Source organism: Prinia subflava, chromosome 6 (assembly GCF_021018805.1).
Source record: "Prinia subflava isolate CZ2003 ecotype Zambia chromosome 6, Cam_Psub_1.2, whole genome shotgun sequence".
Classification (NCBI taxonomy): domain Eukaryota; kingdom Metazoa; phylum Chordata; class Aves; order Passeriformes; family Cisticolidae; genus Prinia; species Prinia subflava.
Window position 1 is genome coordinate 29,089,072 of NC_086252.1, and position 21,503 is coordinate 29,110,574.

Consider the following 21,503-nt stretch of genomic DNA (forward strand, 5'->3'; position numbering starts at 1 on the left):
GCTGTTACTCTTGGTAATTTTGCTAACTAAAAACCCGATTGCTTTTCACCTTTTTATCTCAAACTCAGACTCATAATTAGATGTTATTTAGGTTTACCTGTAACTGATACAGTGGCAACTCTCCTTAAAAGATTTCAAATTACTTCTGAAAATTAAGTAATTCTCCTTGGGCAAGACCATACCTGTTTTCATTACCAGCAGCTGACAACTCAGCCAGACTGAGGATCAGGACAGTTTATTCCTATCTGAGTTTCAATTTGAGTAGAGCTGAGAAGTGAGGTATTTAAAAAGACTGCCAGTTTTCCCCTAGCCCTGACAGGAGGAGACAGCCATCCTTCCTGTGGCTTGACACACCTACAATAATACTATCCAGCTGCTCTTTGTGGCTCTCTTCAGCCAAATTACTATGATTGTTTCTAAAGGTCACCATTACAGTGGATAAAGTAACCCAAATCACCCTTTGAAACTTGAGTTTTGCTTACGTTTCTTTGTTTTGCACAAGAAACTAACACTTCCCCAAGCTTTCCTTGCTGCTTCTACACAAATCTCACACTTGAGCATGTCCTGGGCAGACACACTTGTCCTCACTTACACATTTTTACCAAAGTGTATTTTCAAAAATTGCAGAAGTGGGATTAAAGTTTGAAAGGGATGTCCTTTTCCTGTGTTGTCAGGCTGGCTGGATACTCCAGTTTTTCCATGACATACCTAGTCATACATTCCAGTCATCCTAAGATGTCTCTGAAGTCATATTACTTTTTAAGGTTGTTGAACATTTTGGCATCTCAGTTTTACTGAAAATTAAAATCTCCTTTGGATTCCAACCTCTGGCTCTAATTCTAGCATCAGTCTGTCCAGGTAGGTACAATTATAATCAGAGTCATGTTCATAACTTTTTTAAACATTAAAAGCACTGAGCTTTAGTCTCTGTCTTCATAGCATTTTTCCAGACAATGTATCATTCTGTTCTATCTTTCCTGAATCGTTTCCAATTCCAGCCTCTGTGAATTGTAGCTACCAGAAGTGGATACGCTAAATGTATCATTATCTCCCTTGTATTACAAAAATGTAACATCCTCATCTCTGTTCTCCTTGACTTTTCTTTCACTTCTCTACACGTGCATTAGAGCTTAATCAGATCTCTTACCTACAGCATCACAAAACCAAACCATATTTTCTTGTTTATCAAACAATTTCCCCAAAATATTTCCCCGAAACATTTCTGAAGCCACTTTCTCAGATGTAACATCCCATTTTACGTCACCCACATTCCACTCTCATACACATGATCTAACAAGTGACTGCTACCAAACATGAATCTGTCTTGCAATGACATCCAGAATAGCACATACGCACTCCTTACATTATTGGTTAAAAATCATATATAGAAATAAAGAAAGAAGGAAAAAAAGCCCCAATTCTCTGCCCCACTGAGGCTCATAACTGTCAACAAGTCCTTGGAATTAAGCACTCACCTAAAATCAGGACATGGTGTGCTGCAGTCAGGGTTCTGATAGGAGGAATTTCCAGTCAGACTTCACTAGACAATAACAGTTTTGTATGCGTTGTATTGAAATGCTGATTCGAAACACAGTGTGGATAAAAATAAGTATTGAATTTGATCCATTTCCAGTGACTCCTGGAGACAAACGCTGGGTTTTTACTGATGTATTAATAGATGAACATCACCTCTGATGCAACTGATGCCAGTGATGGATTTATTTGGAGCATTTAGCCTGCTAATCCCATTAGTGAAGGCACAGTTGATAGAAAAAACATCCCTGGAGATGTCGCTATTTTCTCTTCCAGAAATACTAAGCAACAGCAAGTGAATGAGTTAGGGATTTTCCACACATCATTCATACAAATCTTCCATTGCTTCATGCTGCTGACAGACAGGTAGCAAATACCTCAAAATGGCAAAGACAATTTCATTGGGAAAAAAGAGAAGGGATTTTGCTAAAGCTGTTTTCTACTGCAAAACTCCTAAATGGAAACTTATTTGGCAAAGTAAGATGGAAAACAGTCCTGTATCTCGTTACTGCCTCTACTATCACTGGAAACCTTGGAAAAACAGGCCCCTTTCTGTTTAGATACAACTGTGCTGCTGCTGTACAGAGTGCCTGGCTCTCTCTTTCCTCCTCAGGATGGATGACACCTGCACAGAAAGGCTCTTTGTCTTTTCAAAGCTTTACCTTCTACTGCTTATTTTGTACCTGACATCTATATGTGATACCACAAGAATTTCCTAAGGAACAATTACAATGCCAGCAAGGTGGATAAAAAGCCACCACACATTTATAATTAAGTAGTCTCAATTTCAGTTTAACTTGGTGTACTAAGTATATTCATTAATTACTAAAGGCAAATAGATACAGCTTTCTAAGAGGACTAAAAATTGGTACAAAGGAAGAGCAATATCAAGAGCTACTCAGTGTTCAGTGGAGCCCAAACAAGACCTGGATTTAAGGTGACCAGTAAGTGGCAGGAAGAAGAAGATGTGTAGGAAATACTCTGCTTTCATGTCAGGATTCCACAGAAAAAGGATGGTGGAAGAGGAGATCAAAAGTTATGACACATGCTTGACTGGGTGAATTATTTCCAAATAGCTGCACTGAAAAAAGAGACATACCAGCTACTTTACCAGAACAGGAAAGGTGTTCTTACACCTCACATAAGCCTCATCAGGGCAGTACAGTATTCTACAGACTTATCCAGGCCAGTTCAAAGCTAAAATAGCAACAAGAGCTTGTTAATCCACTGGACTAATTATCACTCTTGAGACCTAAGCTAATTTTTCCAGGTGTTTCTTTGCATAAGATGTACCAGCACAGAGAGCAAAACTGGGGGCTCCCAATATTCTACCTTGCTTTTCTGGTTTAGTTAATGCAGTTTCCATGCAAGAACAGCAGAAATCTGAATTCCATCATTACACTGTTTAAAATCTGACACTGAAAAAACAACTTGGTTTAGCAGGCAGAACAATCAGCTAGTAGGAAATGGAATAGATGACACTATTTCTAGAGAAACCTATACAATTTTTCATTTTTTCTTCTTTTTACCAGTAGTTTAGTCAGTGCCAAGGATCTGTGTGCTTGTACAGAGCTGAGCACAGTGGCATCACAAGCAGTCTTTTTTCACGGCAACAAAAATGCTGCATTTTTTGTTTCTAGGCTCTCACAGTAGGTTAGGGCTGTGTCTCACACTTAAAGATGTCTGGAAAATGGAATACTATATCCAGATCAACCCAGAAGAAAACAAAATCTTAAGTCAGCCATATTACACAAAGAACCTTTGCACACCCAGTCTTTAAGTACTTATTTTACAGCTAACACTGGAAATTAGACCCCCACCATGCTCTTCTCTCACTAATAAACTGATTTCTCTTAAAGTCACAGACCCTCAAAGGGCACATTTGTTACAATCGTGCTGTATGTGCTCAGACAGAACTATCTCCACTCAGATTGGCCTCTTTAGACACAGTGAGATCAAACAGCTCACAAAATCCTTTGATGGAAATTTAATTCTTTAAAAATATGCACGAGGTAATTGAAAACACATTTTATGATATTTCAGACTATAAACAGTAGATCTCTGGCTGGGTTGAACAAATAGCATTAAGCCTTTTTCTTCCTTCTGAAAAACCACAGTCCTTGGCAGCATAAGGCACTGATGTGTTTTCTGTACCAGCACAGGGAAACCAGTGATTATAATGAAGAGCTTGTGTTAAAATGCAAATTGTACTCCAACAGAAGAAACTATCTGTAAAAATCAGTTATTGTTCATTCAAAGCCATTCTGTGATATTAGCATGTTTTTCCAAGATCTAAGCACAAGGCCTGGGTTTATTATACACCTTCCCCCACCCTTGCACAAGTCTTCAGGAATAAACAAAAATAACTATCCTTTGCTCACAATCTCCAGTCTTATCATCATTTCTACACACCCTAGAACAGAGTAAAAATTCCAAGTCCAGCTTTACTCACTTGGTATTTAAACCTCCTTGACTTTGCTAGTACTGTGAAACTGATGAAACAGATTTGTATGCAAGCTTTATAAAATAACAGTTACAAAGGGAGACACTGCCTTATCTGTAAGCTACCACTTCCACACACATGGAATTCTGTTTGGCTCCATCACTATATTTTGTGCATTTGCTATATGAACAGGGAAGCCCTGAGCAGCAAATGCCATGGGGCTGTTCAAACTTCAGCACTTCACCCTGCCAGTTAGACCACTCTAACTTTGCTTGTATTTGCTTCTGGCTTCCTGTTACACATCTGTGTTAGGTGTCACAGAAACCACGTGTGAGAACATGACAACCAAGGTCTCTTTTTCTTCCTCTGAAGAAGACAGGATGTTAATGGGGTGAAGTGAGTGAGAATTTCTCTGGTAAAACGGTTTTAGAAAATAGTACTTTTGTCAGAGCTAAAGTATTTCGTTCAGGATAGTGTGAAGCAGGTAATTTCTAATCAAAGAAAAAAGTGCAAAATCAGCCTTAACTTACCTCAAAGGAATCAGGATCCAGGAGTGCATAGCTGTTCAGAGTCTGTGGAAGACTCTGCTTCAGACTCTACTGGAATCATACACAGGCCACCTGTGTACCTCAGTCTTCCATTCGATTTCACGCACAGGAAGCATCTCAATGCATTTAAAAGGTTTTTTAGTAGTAAGAGCATTGAGTCCATGTCTCCTCTTCCTCCTGTCCTCATGGGAAAAGATGTGAGGAGAATCCAGAACTGTCTGGGGTTCCCTCTGTGGTAGAGCCACAGGAAAATCCTCATGCTAAACACACCTCAGGGTCAATCTTAGTGCATGTTGCTCTTCATAATCTGTCACAATTTTGACAGACTGATTAACTCAGTCCCTAAATGTTCTCCTCAAACTACAAATTATACTCAGTCCTAAAAAGGAAACAGCTATGGTTTTTATTTCCACAGCCTTCACATTTAATCTCAACTTCTTGAGAAACACAGAAGTTTTTCTCCTGAGCTGGAACAACACAGATCAAGGAAGGTTCCAAAAGCAGGCCAATACTGATGCAGCCTTTCACTAGGGTATAATGCACCTTGTCGCTTGCTTCAGCTTCCTCACGGCTTAAGTCACAAATGAGAAAGCAAAGACAAACATTTGGTGAAACAATACTACTCATCCTCTGCCTCTCTGTCAATTTATATTGACAGAAGCCTCTCCTTTGTGTGAGGGTTAAACAGAAACCCTCATTTTAAGGAAAATGTTTCCCCCACCTCAGAAGTAGATGATGTTTAAATTAAGCCTTCCTGGCTTGTTGGATTCTCAAGAACACACCCAGTGTCTGAAAAATCTACAAATTTGAAATGATAGGGTATCATCCATCCTTTAAACCACTGCTCTTGTTTTCCCTGGGTCATCGAAAGATTGTACTGCCCTGTATACAAAAGACATAAGAAATTAATGTGTGCAGTCTACAGGGCTCCCCTCTTCCATAAATTCCTTTTAAGGGATTCTTCATCATAACTGAAGTTTTGAAAATGCAACAGTCCAGAAGGACATTGCAACCTAATAATAAATCAACCTTTAAAGCAAGAGCACACTCAAACTGTGCAGGAGGAATTGCAGTGCCATGTGAAGGGAGGCATCTGTGCCTAGGTAAAGCCCAGCACACAGTGGTGAGGCACAGCTGAATGGGCTGCTTATTGTACTGCACCACACTCCCCGGGTGAAGTGAAAGTAGAGGAAAATGAAGTCTTTCCCTCTCACAACTAAAGCTAGAACAATGAAAATCACAGGGCAGCATTGACTTGTTAAACAGTTTCTGCTGGCTCTATTTTAAAACTCTAAAGGCTTTGAAGTGGAGTTGTAAACTCAATTGATTTCAAACAAAAGGCTAATGTAATCCACTTTCAGCACCAGTACCATGCTGGCTGCAAATACACCCTTCTCAGTAATAGAAATTACTTATTAGTGTTTAAAGCAATTCATTTCAGTGTTTTCAAGCCACTTAAGAAGTTGGATAGGAATGGTCTTGGCTGAATTCAGCCACAGAGAAACAAAGCCAATATCTAGACCTATTTTACTGGAGGGACAGTGAGGCCTCCAGGAACATTTGCATTAATATCTTACACATCCATGTGTCCTTTTTGTCCCAAACTGCTTTCCAGGTATTGTAGTTTTATATGTGACTTGTTACACCCAGCCCTGGAGTGCAGCCATCACTGAGGTGGGGTGCACAAGATTCAGCTGTGCATGGTCAGCAGGACCAGTCAGGGCAGTAGCAGACACTGCATCAGCTTATGGGGTTGGGCAGCCCTCAGATTCAAACACTGGAATATGGAAAGTTTGGGAAATACTGGCCACCCTTTAAAAAGTTTATAACACAAGTCATGAAAATGTGGCAACAAGATCAGAAGTCTGCAAGAGCAGCCAAATGGAAAAAGATCTAGGCAGGAATTGATTAGAAGAACATGGGATAGACTGAATGGAATTATCAATTGTAGAAAGTCTAAGAAAAACAAGAACAAGTGGAACATAGGACAGGTCAAAAATTTAAATGTTTCCAATAAGTTTCACAGCATTTGGCCCCTTTATTTGGAAAGTATATGTGATACCCCAGGGGAAAAGAATGACTCAAGGCAGAGTGTGAAACTAGGCAGATTTTAAAGTGGTCTTGATGTAGTTTTACATGTGCACAAGAAAGCTGCACTGCCTGGTTCACTGTGGGTTTGAGTCTCTAACCAACAGGTAGAATTTGTGTTCACAGACCCCTTGGGATGGAAAAACCTCTAGGATATTCCAGAAGGGCAGTGCTTGGCAGTGGGCACCCAGGATAGGGAACCCTGGAGTGATTCAATCCTCCTGGGGTAACTGGAGGCCTGTTAAAGGCCCAGTGAATAGAATTCAGATCCTGTTGTCCAGCAGATGGATTCTGGGCTAGAGATGCTCTTTGAGCTTCCAGGCCTCTTGGCAAAAATCTACCATGTCATTAATATCCAGATAGATTTGGACAAGGAGAATCTGCTTTCAAGAAGCTTTTGTAAAAGGAGGGAGGGAAGGACACAGCCTAAGAGGATTTTGTTATAACCAATTATAAATATTTGAATTAACATTCCCATATTGCTGACAGTTTCCAATGTCTGTCTATCCTTGCTTCTGCAGAACTGACCTGCATGTTAATCCAAGAGCTCTTCCTCCTAGATAAAATAACTATGCTGAATGTCTTGCAAGGCTTTACCACCTTCCTCTTCTACTTTCATATCACCTGACCTCATTCCAGACTTAAGAACTTTGAGACTATCAGTCTCTTCCTCAAATTAGGACACTGAAATCCTTTAACATAACAGCAATTCAAAAATATCAATATCAATCTGTAATTAGAGGAATTAAGCCATGTTTGATATAGAGAAAGAGAAAGGAGATTTTTAGATGCATCTCAGCCTCTCAGAATAGTTTATGTTAATAAACTTCATTTTATTAACTAATTGATAATTTAAAATAATTTTATTATTTCATTAACTTCATTAATGGTTTAATTTAATAAACTTCATGTAAATGTCCTGCATGTTTTCAAACTCAGATGAGCACAAAGCCATTTTTAATGTGAATGCCAATTACACCTGAGTCAGGTTACACAGCAGCAGCATTGTCCCTCTCAAATTAAAGTTTTACTCCAAATGAAGTACAGAAACTATTCTTTACTTTCATTAGTTACAAAATACCACAGGCACATCCCTATCCCAAACTTCTCTTTACCAGGAAGGAAGTGTATGCAGTCTCTCCAGCAGAACAGACAGGTAACAACCTGAAATCCAGCAAGTAGACAAAATCTTTATGGTTGCCAAGGATGAAAAAGAATTTGCTGAACACGAAACCTCCCAGAGGCAAACATGAAATGTTATGACAAAGGTCTCTTTCTCCTATTTTTTTTTATTCACTTCATACTCCCCCATTGTTTGCTGCTGCTCATCAATAGCTAATGTTTAATTGAGCAGACTGGGGCTGCACAGACACTCAGAAGCCAATGTTTAGCTCACCCTGAGCTGTTACAAGAGTGCCCAACACAACACTACCCACCTTCATTACACACTCTCCTGTTTTTGTAGCTGCTGTGATGCCCAATGAAACAGTTAATGTTCACCTTAAAGCTGTATCAGTGCCACTGGAATTAGCCATCCATTGAATGAATGAGAGGAATTCAGCACCTCAAGGCTTCTTGTTTCAGGCTGCCTGCCAACTCAGGTGGCTGCAGCAGTTGCTGCTCTCCTTCAAATATCTCTCCACAGCTCCCAAAGCTAGAAATGTACTCATAGAAAATTGAGTATAACTGTGGTGTCTATCCAGTCCTCAAATTTTACCCAGTTCTTTTGAAGGAGAAGTCTATCTCACTAGTTTAAAAGTCCTGTGTTCACCTACAGTTCTTTCATTTTCATCAGGACAGCATTTTACAACAAGACAGCCTTCTTAGGAGGACACAAACATTTTCTCTGCTTGCTTGGGGTTGCATACATGTGCACGGTATGCAAGCTGTATTTTAATGTGCACGGGCAGGGAGGAAAGCCGTCACCTCTGCACCCCCAGAGGGGTGTGAAAGCTGGACTGTGGCACAAACCACAAACACAGGCAGTGAGCCAGATCCCAGAAAGCAAAGCAATTCTCATTCCTAAGTACTTGCTGCTTTTCTATTGACTGCAGTGGGAAACTTCCAAGTTCCCACTCCCTGTCTCTGGGACAGTAGCAAAAAAAATACCCACTTTGTGAGCACAGCACTACAGAGGTAAACAAACGTGCACGGCCCTGCAGCCTCAGCACACTGGCTGAACACACCACTAATGGGACACTGGCATTGGTCTGGAATTCACTCACGGCAGTCACAGATTTAAACAAGCAGACTCCAGAACAGCCACACCTCGAAGGCATTTTGCACATGAGAAGTAGAAATGTCTGTCACTTGTCAAGGAAGCTTTACAGGACTAACAGCTTACAGTATCACTTCCTTCAAATTCACAAACATGAACCAGAGCACCACACTTCCATCCCTTCCACGACAAAAGCAGGAAATTCCCCCCACCCTTTATTCCAGGGGAGGAATATTTAGAACCTAAAGTGAACAATCAGAAAGGCTAGCTGGAGAGAAACATGGGTCCCAAGTAGAGAAGCAACAGCTAAAGTACCTGGATAATAACAGTAAATAACTTCAATAAACAGAAATGGAAAAGACTTTCAAGATTATTAAAGCAAGTGAAACTGAAGTGAATGCAAAGATGCTACAGAAGAGATAAAACAGAATTGGGATCAGCATCTCACAAAGAAATCATTCTCATGAAATAGATGGAGCCACATGGAATGGGTAACTGAGAAATTCCTGGATGAAGCTCTGGCAGACAGGGCTACTGAGAGCCTTGATGTACAAAGAAAGGAGCAGAGAATAAATTATAGGCTGTAGTTTGATCATTAAGTGCAACGTTACCAAACTATCATGTCTGTAAATGAAGTCAGACAGCCAGAGATGTTGGAAAGCGAGCCACAAAAATGCCCCAATGTCTCATTCTTATGCATATCATATCTCTAGTGACCATCAGTAGCACTTGCCTTGGGAAAGAACACAAAGCCAGAGCAAGCTTACAGCAATTCTTTCCCAAATACACCCTCCTGGCTTTTGGCAGTCAGCAGTTTATGGACTTAAGAAGTCAGACCATCATGTTTCCTAGTCTCTCAGTTTAACCTCTTTTAATTTAACCTCTTCCTGAACCCAGTTTGACCTTCTTGACATTTTATTGTAGTGAGTTTCACAATCAACTGCACATGCCTTGTATTAAAAAAAAAATTTAAAAAAATATAAGATGATTTGTTTTAAGCTTGTTGTCTGAGTTTTGCTGACTTCTCCTTTTATTCAAATGAAGCTGTCTGATTACTCCTTGTTTACCCTCTCCACATAATTTCTAGTTTTATGACCCCCTTGGCCTCCAACCAAGATTTTTTTCTCAAACTGGAGAGTCGTAGTTTACCCTCTGGTCCTATGGATGTCATTCCACCCCTAGGGGGTTTCTGCACATCTCTGAATCCTCAGTTCTACCAAGCATTTCTGAGTTATAGTCAGAGCTGTGGATACAAGTAATGAAAATACCAGAATAATTGAATAATTGTTTCTAGTTTATTCTGATCTTTGTCATTTGGCCATCCCTGGAACTGACAGTTTGAAAGAACAATCCACAGTAATGCCAAACCCCCTTGATCTATATAAGAATTTAAATTACATTCTTCATTAACATATTGCACACAGGCTCTCAAAGTCTTAGTTGTATTTATTACTACAATACTTTCTGATAATCTGTCTAGAGTTAACCCAGACACAATTCTCAGTACCACATCTCAGCAATGCTGTACATGTAGATGAACATTCATTCTAATTCCATTAAGTTTTGCAAGTAGAAATTTGGGTTGGGAATAAAACATGCCATCAACTTGTCTCACATCATCCCTAGTACTCAGAGGTATTTGACATATAGTGGGACAAAAAGCTGCCAAAAAAGTTCCCTCCATTTTTTATAAGTTGATCTATAATGAAGAGAATCTCAAGAAAAGCTGTGTGCTTGATTCTCACTCTTAGCACTCTTGTATTTTCTCCTTCTCCAAGAGCATGATATATGGTATAAACCAGTAGCCTAAATGCTTTGCACACACACACCTCCCAAGTTAACAGAAAAGATGAAAACCAGCTGTATTCTAATTTGCCTCTGTTCTAAGCATTTCCCACATTTATCAATATTTCATCTAGCTTCTTTTTGGCACCAACATTTTCCATATTACTTAAAGGGGAGACTACAGACAGGAGGGGAGAACATAAATATAACTCCCACACAAAAGGAAAAATCCCCACTGCTGCAAGCTTTTACAGTGGGACACTTGCTTTGCAAGACCATTCACTGCCTTTTATGATTTTTTCTCTCTTGTGATTGGACTTTCAATAATTTTCTCATTTTGAATAACCAGAACAAGCCAAATTATTACAGATTCCTTTGGAACTAGAAGAAACTTCTAATTCCCTAGTTCTTCATTGTTAACTCAGAGAGACTGACCAGTTTTAATCCGCTCCTAAAAACCAAATATGCTTCAAAGGGTGCTTGGAAAAGATTGCTTTTTGCTCACCCACTGAGAGCTTCCGGGTTCTGCACATGCAACAGCAGGTTCTGAAACAGCAACGGGCTCAGGAAGCTTCTAAGGTACCAAATCCACAGGTGGAGTGCTGCTTGCCTGGACAGCAAGTGAGAGAAAAACACTTGCAGAGGCTGTTGGAGGGCAGCGCTGTGGTTTTATCCTGTGCAGCAAATCCACACGCGCACTCACTCCATGGCACAGGCAAGGGCTCTGCCGGCTCCCTGGTAACCAGCTCTCTGTTTTGTTGACCAGACTGTTGGAAATCATTAGGGAAAGAAAAGCATGACTTGGCAGTAATGCCTTGGACTCAGAATATGTGAGTTGTGCCACTATCAGTTTCTGTGAAAAGGAGTAACTGCAGTGACCTTTGTCAAAGTACTTCATCTTTCCAGGACAGAGCTCCTCATTTTTTACTTATAAAAGGATGAGACCTTTGTGTTTCTAAGTGCAAACTCCTTAGCCCAGGAGCTGTGTCTGTTGTTAGTGCTTACAAAGCAACACAAACACGTTTCTGATCTTCAGTCCTGAGGGACCTTGGATCCACCACGCTTTAAGTATCAGCAGTTACCAGTGACAACGTTCACCTCCTTGCTGTCCCCCTACCCCCTGCTCTCATATTCTTACCCTTCCCTTTTTAATAACTCCAGCATTCACCCAAGCACAGAGGGATCTGGATCAGGACTGAAAACAAAATCACATTACATTCAAAAGGATCTGGACTTTGAATATCTTCCTCCATTCCAAGATGCAACTTTTCAAAGCTCCTTCTCTACATGGTGTCTTCATAATATATTCTAGGTTAAATTCCTGAAATTCTTTGTTGAGGAGAATGAGAATTTCCATGAACAAAAAGAATGTCACATCAGAAAAAACCCCACATATGAAAATATGATCAAAATGTACCATTTACTTGCTGAGATCCAGAATAGTGCAGAATTGGGATGGTAGAGACAGCTTCAGAAACTTTCTAATAAATGAGCTGCCCACATTTATAAACTGATAACTCAAGTTTTGAGCAATCTGGCCCTGTAGAAGGTGTCCCTGGCCATGGCAGGGAGTTTGGAATGAGATGATTTTTAAGGGCCCTTCCAACCCAAAACATTCTATGACTCCATGAACTGGTGAACAGAGTTCAGCAGTCTTGTGAGATGCTGTAAAAGATCTTTCCCTTACTCAGAGACGAGGATGAAAGAAGGAAAACCGATAAACAGGTAACATAATGGCTGAGTCCCAGGAAATGTTAACTGGAAAGGATCTCTACACATCCCTAACCCAAAATCGTGCTTGAAGCAAAACTACCATTGACAGAGGTGCCACAACATTTCTGGGCAACCAATTCCCAGCTGCACTAAGCTCAGAAGCTTCACCAGGAACCACTCCAGCTGCAACCTGTGGACACTGCCCCTCATTTCTGCATCTGCCAATACTGAGAAAAGCTTGGCTGTTCCAAAGTTTTAGCTCCCCTTCAAGTAATTGCAGGCTGTGATTTGACTGACAGCTCAGGAGCAAGACTAAACATGAAATCTTTGTAAATCCATCACCAAAGTAGGATACACATAGCAATGAAATCTCTTTGAAAAAGAAATAGTGAAACTGAAGAGTTAAATTTTCAATTTCCCACTAATTTACAGAATTTTGAATTAAATACAATAGCACAGAGTAAAATAATACATTTCATTAAAAGTAGAGTTTAGTTAAAAGTGACATTTTTCTTCCATGCTGTTTGAAGAAAAATAACTTTTGCCCTTGTGGCTGTGATTCCCAGCTCTCAAATCCTCCCAGGAAATAAAATAAGAAATTTCAGTGTAATGTAAACTTTTTTCTCCCCTTTAATATAGGAGTGGAAAAGGGGAAGAATTGAATAATTATTATCTGCTCTGTTGGCACTCAGAAGGGCTATGACTGAGAGAAAAAACACCCCATGGAATATGTAAAAATGGATTTCATTACAAAACATAATTAGTTCCTGAAAAAATATCCGTTTTTAATGAATTCTTTTCCAAGTTTAATGTCATCATCAGAGTCTAAGTTATATACTCAAACCTATGGCATTACAGGCTGTTTGTACTAGCCTGTTTCCTTAACCAAAACAAGCACACAGTGTTTAACTAGAATAGTATGTGTAAAGTTAGTGTGTTCATGCCAAGACACTACACTTTCACTGTTATTTGCTTTTCTTCCCTCTGCTTCCGAGTACCTTTGGGATGTGTCTTCATAAAGCAGCTATTGAATCAACATACAGAAAGTTAGTATTTTGCAATATGCATTCAAGTTACTTTAAAGGTAAAATTTTGGGTCAACTAAAGGTAAAATTTTGGGTCAACAAAATGATTTTGGGGAAAAATTTAATACATTTACCTCACTAAAGCCAAAACTCCTCCCTAGATAATTCTCCCTAACTCTTAAGGTCAAGAGTGCACAACATTCCCAACTCAATCTATTTGTGTTCTTGGATGGAAACAGGCTAATGACCAGATCCAGACTAGATGCATCTCCAATGACTCCATATGGTCTCAAACACTTTGAGAACAAGAGTCAGGTAATGATAAGCATGAGCTGATCCATCCGAAGCATGAACTGCTCATGTCTGAGTGAGAGTTGTCTTAACCTGGTCATCCTCATAAAAATCAGCACTTCCATGCTGCCTCAGTCTTCTATGCAATGAAGTCAAGCTGCTGAAGACCCACAAAAAGTTTTTCTACCACTTTTCTACCACTTTTCTCTAAATTTCTCTTACTAGGTTATTTATTCGGCCCATACTAACAAAGTTCAAGTCCAAGAACCGCTGCAGTTTTAGTCAAAGATGGTGGGGTTTTTCAAGAAAATGTATCATAGTTTAGACAGAGTCATGACTGCTATGCATTTAATCTTAAAACATGTTCTATACAGCTAGAGCTTAAGGCGCTTGTGCTTATTTGCAGAGTATGCTTAACTAAGAAAAATCTGCAGAATAACAATTTTTAGAAGAAAAATGGAAGGAAGAACGCAAACACCACAGTATTTATTACATAAAACAGCTCTTTTCTAACCAGAGCTTGACCTTCCTTTTCAAAGGGAAAAACATCAATTAGGAAAACGAGGTGATGATGATGCTTGGTGAATTTCCCAGTGGGCAGAGGAAGACAAAACATGAAACGTACCACCTTACCCTCACAAGGAGTTCACTTAGATTAGTGCACCTACTTATCAAAGGAGAATAAACAAAGACCTAAAGGAGCATGCATACCTTAATCCCACACTGGTGCAAACTGATGTTTGCTTCAGTAGGCAAGCAGTGGATGTATGTGTCTACTCCTTTTCTCTAAACACTTGAATGCAATTTTTAACAATTATGACGGTAAATTTACAAAAGTAAAAATATGTGGAGAGGGCATGTGAAATGCAGCAATCAGGAGATGGAAGGAAGCAGTGGTCTGTCAAGGCAACAGTTTGTCTTGGTTTCCCCTCACCACCTTTGCCCCACATCCAGCTAATAGGGAACAACCTCAGACAAGCAACAGGAGTATCCCCATTGGCAGATGGATGTCCTCTATAGAGTTCATCTGCAATGGTATTCATGTCCCTGCAGGCCTCTGTTTGAACATTGTCACTATGGAAACAGATCTCTGATGCCCTGCACCTTATCAGGCCTTCTCTATTTAAATTCTTTTCTTGTGTTTTCAACAAAGCCATTCACTGAACCTCAACTAATCCAAGATTCTGTTAGGGGTGAGGTTTTTGCTTGGTGGGGTTTTTTTGCCTTCACTATCGTGTCTCTTCCAAAAGGTTCTCTCTCCCATTAATGCCATCTGACAGGCTTTATTTGACTCACACCTCTTCAGTTCCTGGCTCAAAAATATTATGGCTGCATTTATTGCCAAACAGATTCTATAGTTCTTATTCCCCCCCTCCTGCCCCCCAGGGTACACAGTTTTCAATGAAAATTCCACTCATTCAACAGTAACTTTTTCATTTTGGTTTTAGCTGTTTAGAATCTGCCTGCATCTACATCAGATGTGCCTGTAAGTTCTCTTTAGAGCATTCCTAGGTTAGAGGTAAAAAGGGTTACATCTCTGTAATACCAACAGTTTATCAATTCCAGATGCACATGGAATCCAAAATCCTGTGTTTACAAATTCCAAATATTAGAATACTTTTGGGGGACAGAGAACAGGAGGGGAGCTGGGAAGCGTCAGTGTTACGTTATGCAAATGAAAGAAGGCAAATCTGGGTTTGACCTCACTGCATCCAAATCTGGTGTACCAGAGCAATTCTTCTGCAAACTAAGAAAATGTTCATCCTGCAAGTGGTCCTGCAGCAGACAGGGGATAACCATTATTTACCTTTTTGAGTTTTTAATATGGCCCATAGCTGTAATTTAAATTGAGTCTCCAAGAGACATTTTAAGAGGATTTTCTGATACTTTTTAGTGTGAGGAGAGATGGAGTCATATCAGTTTGCATGAAACTTTGGTGCAGAGATGAATGGGAGCTATAAAACAATTTTATTTTATTCTTTTATTACCTTAGGTATTCTGGGCTGGCTGAGGAAGCAGAAGATACAGCAACACAGTAGCCTAAGACACGCTGTGGCTGTCATAGTTCCCAAGGGGACTGCTATAAATATAGAGGCAATTGCCACTAACTATGGAAATGAGCTTCAAAGCCTCTTTATGACTTCCACTGGGACAAGGCACCTGTGTGTCTGAGGATGCTTTGCCAGAAGGTGAAACTGGAAGAAAGGACAAACCTCAAACATTCCTCTTCATAAATTCAACTGCATTATTTCAAGTCTTTAATTGAGCAAGCTCTCTGATGGAAGCAGGACAGCACAATTCATGGGTAATACTCACTGGAGCCCAGTTAATATTTCAAATGGAAATAACTTCTAGGAATCTCATAGAAAACTATAGTTGCTTTTATGTGTTGATACTGCAGATGTGTATCTATTTTCTTTACTTTTTTCATAATATACCACCTAACAATTTTTGAGAGGTGTAAAACATGACCATCACAGCAATGAATTTTAAGTAATATTTTGTACAGTTAATTTTGGTTTACTGAGGAACAAGTTGGAGGTACAACCAAGGAGAGGACTAAACACACTGCTGATTTTCAGGAACTCAAAAGCTGAGATATAAAGTGAGGAACTAGGAATAATTGTGCTAATTTAATTTTTTTGGCACAGGTCACTTTTCACTAAAAGTGAAAATCAGGGCATTTCCAGGGACCATGGGTATAACACCTCTTTTTGCACAGACAGCACAGCTCCATACCAAAAGCTGCATCTTTGCAGCCTAATTGGGTTAACTTCCATGTGTACGTAACCTCCAGGTTAATTTTGTTTCTCATGACAAACATCTCTCTTTTGAGTTTGAGCCCCACTCTTGCTAGCCGCTGTTAACTGATATCAAACCAGCACAAGCAAATAGAAAAATACAAAAATAATTCTGAGTACTGAGAGGATGGGATAACCAGAGGCATAACAGTCATAGGTGCAAAATGCACACTGAACATCCTCAGGTGAGAAACCAGAACATTTCCAATATAGCAGACAGCAGCATCCCACTAAATGAAGAGCCCTAATGTTACCTAATTATCAGACTGTGAAAGAGGTTGTAAGGCACAGCCACTGTAAATAAGGCTGGACAGACCCACCTGGGTGTCGTTCACTGCAAGGACAGTGCTGGGGTTGGATACTTCTGTGTACCACATTCTCCTCTCATTATTTAGTGAAGTTTTCTCTGAAACTGCTGAAAGTTGTGCTTACATTTCTGAGGGCAGATCTGGGTAATTTGCCTTTAGCCTCATACCACTGAATACACTTCCTTTTCTTCCTCCCTGCCCATAGCTTTAAGAATTACATTGGGAACATAAATCTCTGTTTCAGATTTCCTTGGTTTAGATGGACTAAGCCAAGACATTTCCTGCCCCTCTCAAACATCTATAGCAATGAACCAAATTTCTTCCTCTATGGAAGAAATTAGCCAATGACAATGATATGTATTTTCTGTCTACATTAATTCCATTTTTTAATCCAAAAGAGCAAGACTTGGGTTGCTTCTGTATTTTCAGGCTGCTGTGGGTTTTCAAAAGACAATTTAAGTGGTGAAATGAATTTGGAACCCTGTTTTTCCTCAAAAGCTTTCCCACAGAAAGCTTTAGTGATCCTTCCACTAGAAACTGATTACCAGGCAGTTGCCATTAATTATGGCATGGAAACATTTGGCCAGATACACACAAGACACAAATCATGCATTAGGGATTTAGCTGGTTAGAGCTATGGCAGAAGGAGTTGGCTTTCTCACGTTGTGTCTTGTATCCATCATTTCAAATTCCTATGGCGTTTTTGCTGATCTGGCTGCAAAAAGAAGAACAGTAGAACTCAGGAGTGAAGCTGATGAAGGACAGGTCACAAACTGAATTTAAATGAAGTAGAGGAATTTAGCCAAAACCATGAGCATCTCCTTGCTACACAGCACCCTACTAGCCTAGAGATGGGGTGCAGAAGCCCGTGTCTAAAAAGAAGCCACTACTTCATGGGCTAGGAGAAAAATAATTTGCTGATTAAGAGAAAAAAACGGGTTTGCAGCATTGTTGATGTCAGCAGTAGTAGAATCAGCTGCCAGTCCTCTTAGAATGAGGAGCCATATTGCAATAGGAACCACATTGTGTCTAAAAAAATCCCAAGAGAACATTATGAGCAAGTTGTCTCCAACATCTCAGATTTATAGCCCGGCCTGGCTCAGAATCACTGCAATTTCAGAGCTTCCTCCCAACAAAAGCTGTTATTAAGGCCTGAAACTCTGGCCAAGACTTTTATCCCTATAGCAGTTTATTATCATCCTCTCCTCTAACCCTAGAAGTTCAACAGCTCAGTGCTCTCCCTAAGCCGAATTTCAAATTGTGCGCAACAACAGTTCAGAGCTACAGCATCCACCACCAATAAAACATTCTGTGCAAACCACTGGGGGCACGTGGGGTCTCGAAGTCATCAAAACACATCTCCTCATTCCACCTGAATCTATTCTGACAGTAAAAGAGAACAGCAGGTAAGAAAGAAGAAAATTGTGCCCTGGCACATCCATAGGCGGTATCAGGCATTGATGAGGGAACAGTGTGGAACAGTAATGCAATGAAGGTGGAAGAAAAAAGTTCAGGGAAATTTGTATGTAAGATGTGATGCACAAAACAAATGGACGATACTCTCTGCACAGAGCACAGCAGCTCTTCCAGACAGTTGAAGCGGTTTTAAAATGAGTTAGACATGGTGAAACGCAACAGTTTACAAATCCCACCAAAAAAGTAAGCAGACCTTCAGTTTATTGAATCCAGCTCTTTTTCCCTTTAGGAAACTGAAACATTTTTCTAGGTCCAAAGGCAGATCCACTGCGACACTCCACACAAGTATCCCAGCTGATTCTTCTGCCCAACATGTCTGCCCTTTATATATTGATATATGGAAGAAATCCCCGCGTAAGAAAAAGGAGATTAGAGGTTAATCTTTGCTTTAACACTAAAAATAAGGAGCTACCTGACAAACCATTTCAGTCTCATGGGCTAAATGGAACCAGCTGTACATGTGGCCATGATGCAAACAAAACACTGTCACCAAAAAAAAGCAATGTCTTTGTGGGTCAAAAAAGTGGGTAGGACACCGTGCTGCTGTTACAAAGGGGAAGCTCAGTCAGTCTGACCCACGAGGTATTGTCAATAATTCAATTTAACCCTTTCTCATCTATACTGAGCCTGATCAGTGCTGCCTGGTTGAAACATAAAATATACAAAGAAAATTCTAAGCAGTGGTGTTCCGGAATTTTAAACAGCTGCTGCCTGCTTCATTGCTTGAACTCAAGTCTCTGAATTAAATCCTGTGAAATCCAGTATTTGCCCCAAGAAACACGTCTGGGATTATCTCAGAGATTTCCCATGCACAGGATACATGCAGCTTCAAAAGACAGCTCCCTGCTGACTGAAGGAGGAGCAGGTATTACAGGGCTCTCAAGTCTCTGCAAGCAATATAGATATCATATCCTTTTCCTGTATTACTCTATAGACTCCAATAAATCTACAGAATTCGGCTTACCACAAGGCTACTGTTTTTCAGACCAGCTGACCCAATGACTGGTATTTATTTGCTGAGACAAGCTCCATTAAAATAAAAAAGTAAGAAATCCACTCTCTTCCTCCTCATCACCACAAAGATGACATCTTGTTGCCAATCTGCCTGCCAGGAAGCCATCTGGAAACAATATCAATACCACAATCTATAGGCATCCCTCCAATGCATTAATCAGGTCATTAGAGTTCAATACTGACAGCATCTTTAGGAACTGGAAAGGATAAAGCTGTGGTAATAAGGCACAGTGAAGATAGATCCCCAGGGTCTAGTTACATCTTCCTCTCCTCTTTTCTTTAAAAAGCATACAGCATTAGCATTTTGTTCCCCAGTGTTTGGTTTAAATTTACCATTCTGGAGAACTTCGAAGCTCGAGCAAGGCGCCTCAGTTTGACGCACAAACACGTAATAGAAAATGTCCTCCACCTCACTCCTGTCCTTAAAAGGACACTGAAAAAGTCTGGAGAGAATTAAATGGGGCATGACAATGATATGGAGACTGGGAAAAATATATTAATATATATATACACATATATGCATATTATAGCCAAAACCCATACAAAGTTCAGTTTAAGAGAGTTGTAAGTTTTGTTATCACACAGAACAGTAACTTCAGAGGAAACCCAGCAGTACCAGATGCTAAAGTTATCTCAGAGACACACCAAAACCTAAGGGCTGGAAACTGAAGCTGCAGAAATCTAAATTTCAGAATGCCTTTCTTCTAAAGCACGAGGAAGTGTAACAAATATATGAATGAAATGACACCACTTCTGAAAAGCAGCAGAGTAAAAGCAGAAGCACAGGAAATCCCCTGAGATTAAAGAAACAAACATATCACAAATATTCTGTTTTATCATTTCAGTACAGCTCCCCATCAGAAAAATTATCTACATATCTATCCATGTATCTATCTATCTATATGTAGACACGTCACTGCATTAGAAGTAAGCAGCTGTTCATCATCTTGGACAAAACTCTTTAGAGGCAGTGACAAGGCTTTCCTCAGAAGTATTTCTCCTCCATTAAACTTTGCAGGGCATTTTTCCTATAAACCACACTCAAATGATTTGATTTGAAGAACAGAGTGAATAACTGCCATCTGGAAGGGACGAGGTACAGGGAGTCCATGGAATAAGTTTAAAGGGTTGTTTTTATCCTTATTTCTTTATTTTTTTCAGGCTACAAACTCCCAAAAGTAGCTTGTAGTAGCTTCATGTCTGCTTTGTAAGCACCTAAAAGTCTTCTTGCTTGGCAGACTTAGTAGAACAGGTATGGATAATAAGACATCAAAGTAAATGTAAAAACAGTTTCAGAAGTTGAATCTCTCATTTTGTAAGACATTGTTATTTTGGCTTACCAGTTAACTAAGTTCATATTTATGCACTAATTAATCCAGTTGAAGCAATACAACTAATACTAAATTTCAAGTATGGTGGGAAAAAAATCACACATTGGAGACTCACAGTGAATTAGGCTAAAAAAAAAATTCACCCCCAAAAAATTCTCCAGTGAGCTCCAGAAATTCTGCATGTGAAGCATGCAGTTTAAATCTAAGAGTATAAATATTTGATAATACTTAAACACTCTCATGGGTACATTTGTATTTCTAAGTGACTTTTTTGGTTTTCGTTTGTTTTGGGTTTTTTTCTAGTACATTAGGCTAAATCTAGGCTAAGCCTGCATTAAAGGTAATGCAAGTATGTTCACTCAGAAGTTTTATTCAGTGACCTCATAAACTGATTTTAGATAGGATAAGACAACTTCTCAGTCAGACATAAAAGCAGAAGATTCACCTTTCTTACCTTTTTTCAGGCTTTAGAGAAGTCCTCTGAGACTCCTTTCTCTCTGATACTTCTTTGTAAAGTGTTTTGAAACCTCGTGATGAAACTACTAAGAACTATGTATTTGACCATACCACTCACAAAACATTCTAGTAGAGATCCTGCAAATAATCCAAATTAAGGAATGTAGTGTACAGTTAAAAAATTAATTGAAAGCAATGAATTATTATCCTGTTGAAATTATTGATACCTAAATATCAGACAAGTGAAGTCTGGCTGCAGTATCTACATAAACCTACCAATCCAACTGCAAAGTAGAAGAAGGTCTCTAGATAACAATGAAAATCATTCTGAAGCCTGGCACTGAGAACAATAACACAACTAAACCCTCCACAGAAGTCAAGGACCACAAAAGAGCGTGACAGACACAGAAATTTCACTTGATAAGAAATCAGTCAAGAGAACGGATTAGTCAGATACAGGACTGTAAGAAGTC

At 39.6% G+C, this 21,503-nt stretch overlaps 1 protein-coding gene across 2 annotated transcripts in view; it reads right to left on the minus strand.

Moving 5' to 3' along the window:
• MYLK (myosin light chain kinase) overlaps nucleotides 1-21,503 on the minus strand; it is a 203,265-nt gene that overhangs the window by 170,528 nt on the left and 11,234 nt on the right. Inside the window, exon 1 of one of the 2 annotated variants that reach the window (XM_063400872.1) lies at nucleotides 11,121-11,275. The exons of the other annotated variant lie outside the window; for it this stretch is intronic. Within the exon in view, the coding sequence (XP_063256942.1) occupies nucleotides 11,121-11,148 (28 nt within the window). The 5' untranslated portion in view covers nucleotides 11,149-11,275. Of the gene's footprint in view, nucleotides 1-11,120; nucleotides 11,276-21,503 lie in introns of those variants that run through there. 2 annotated transcript variants of the gene reach the window in all.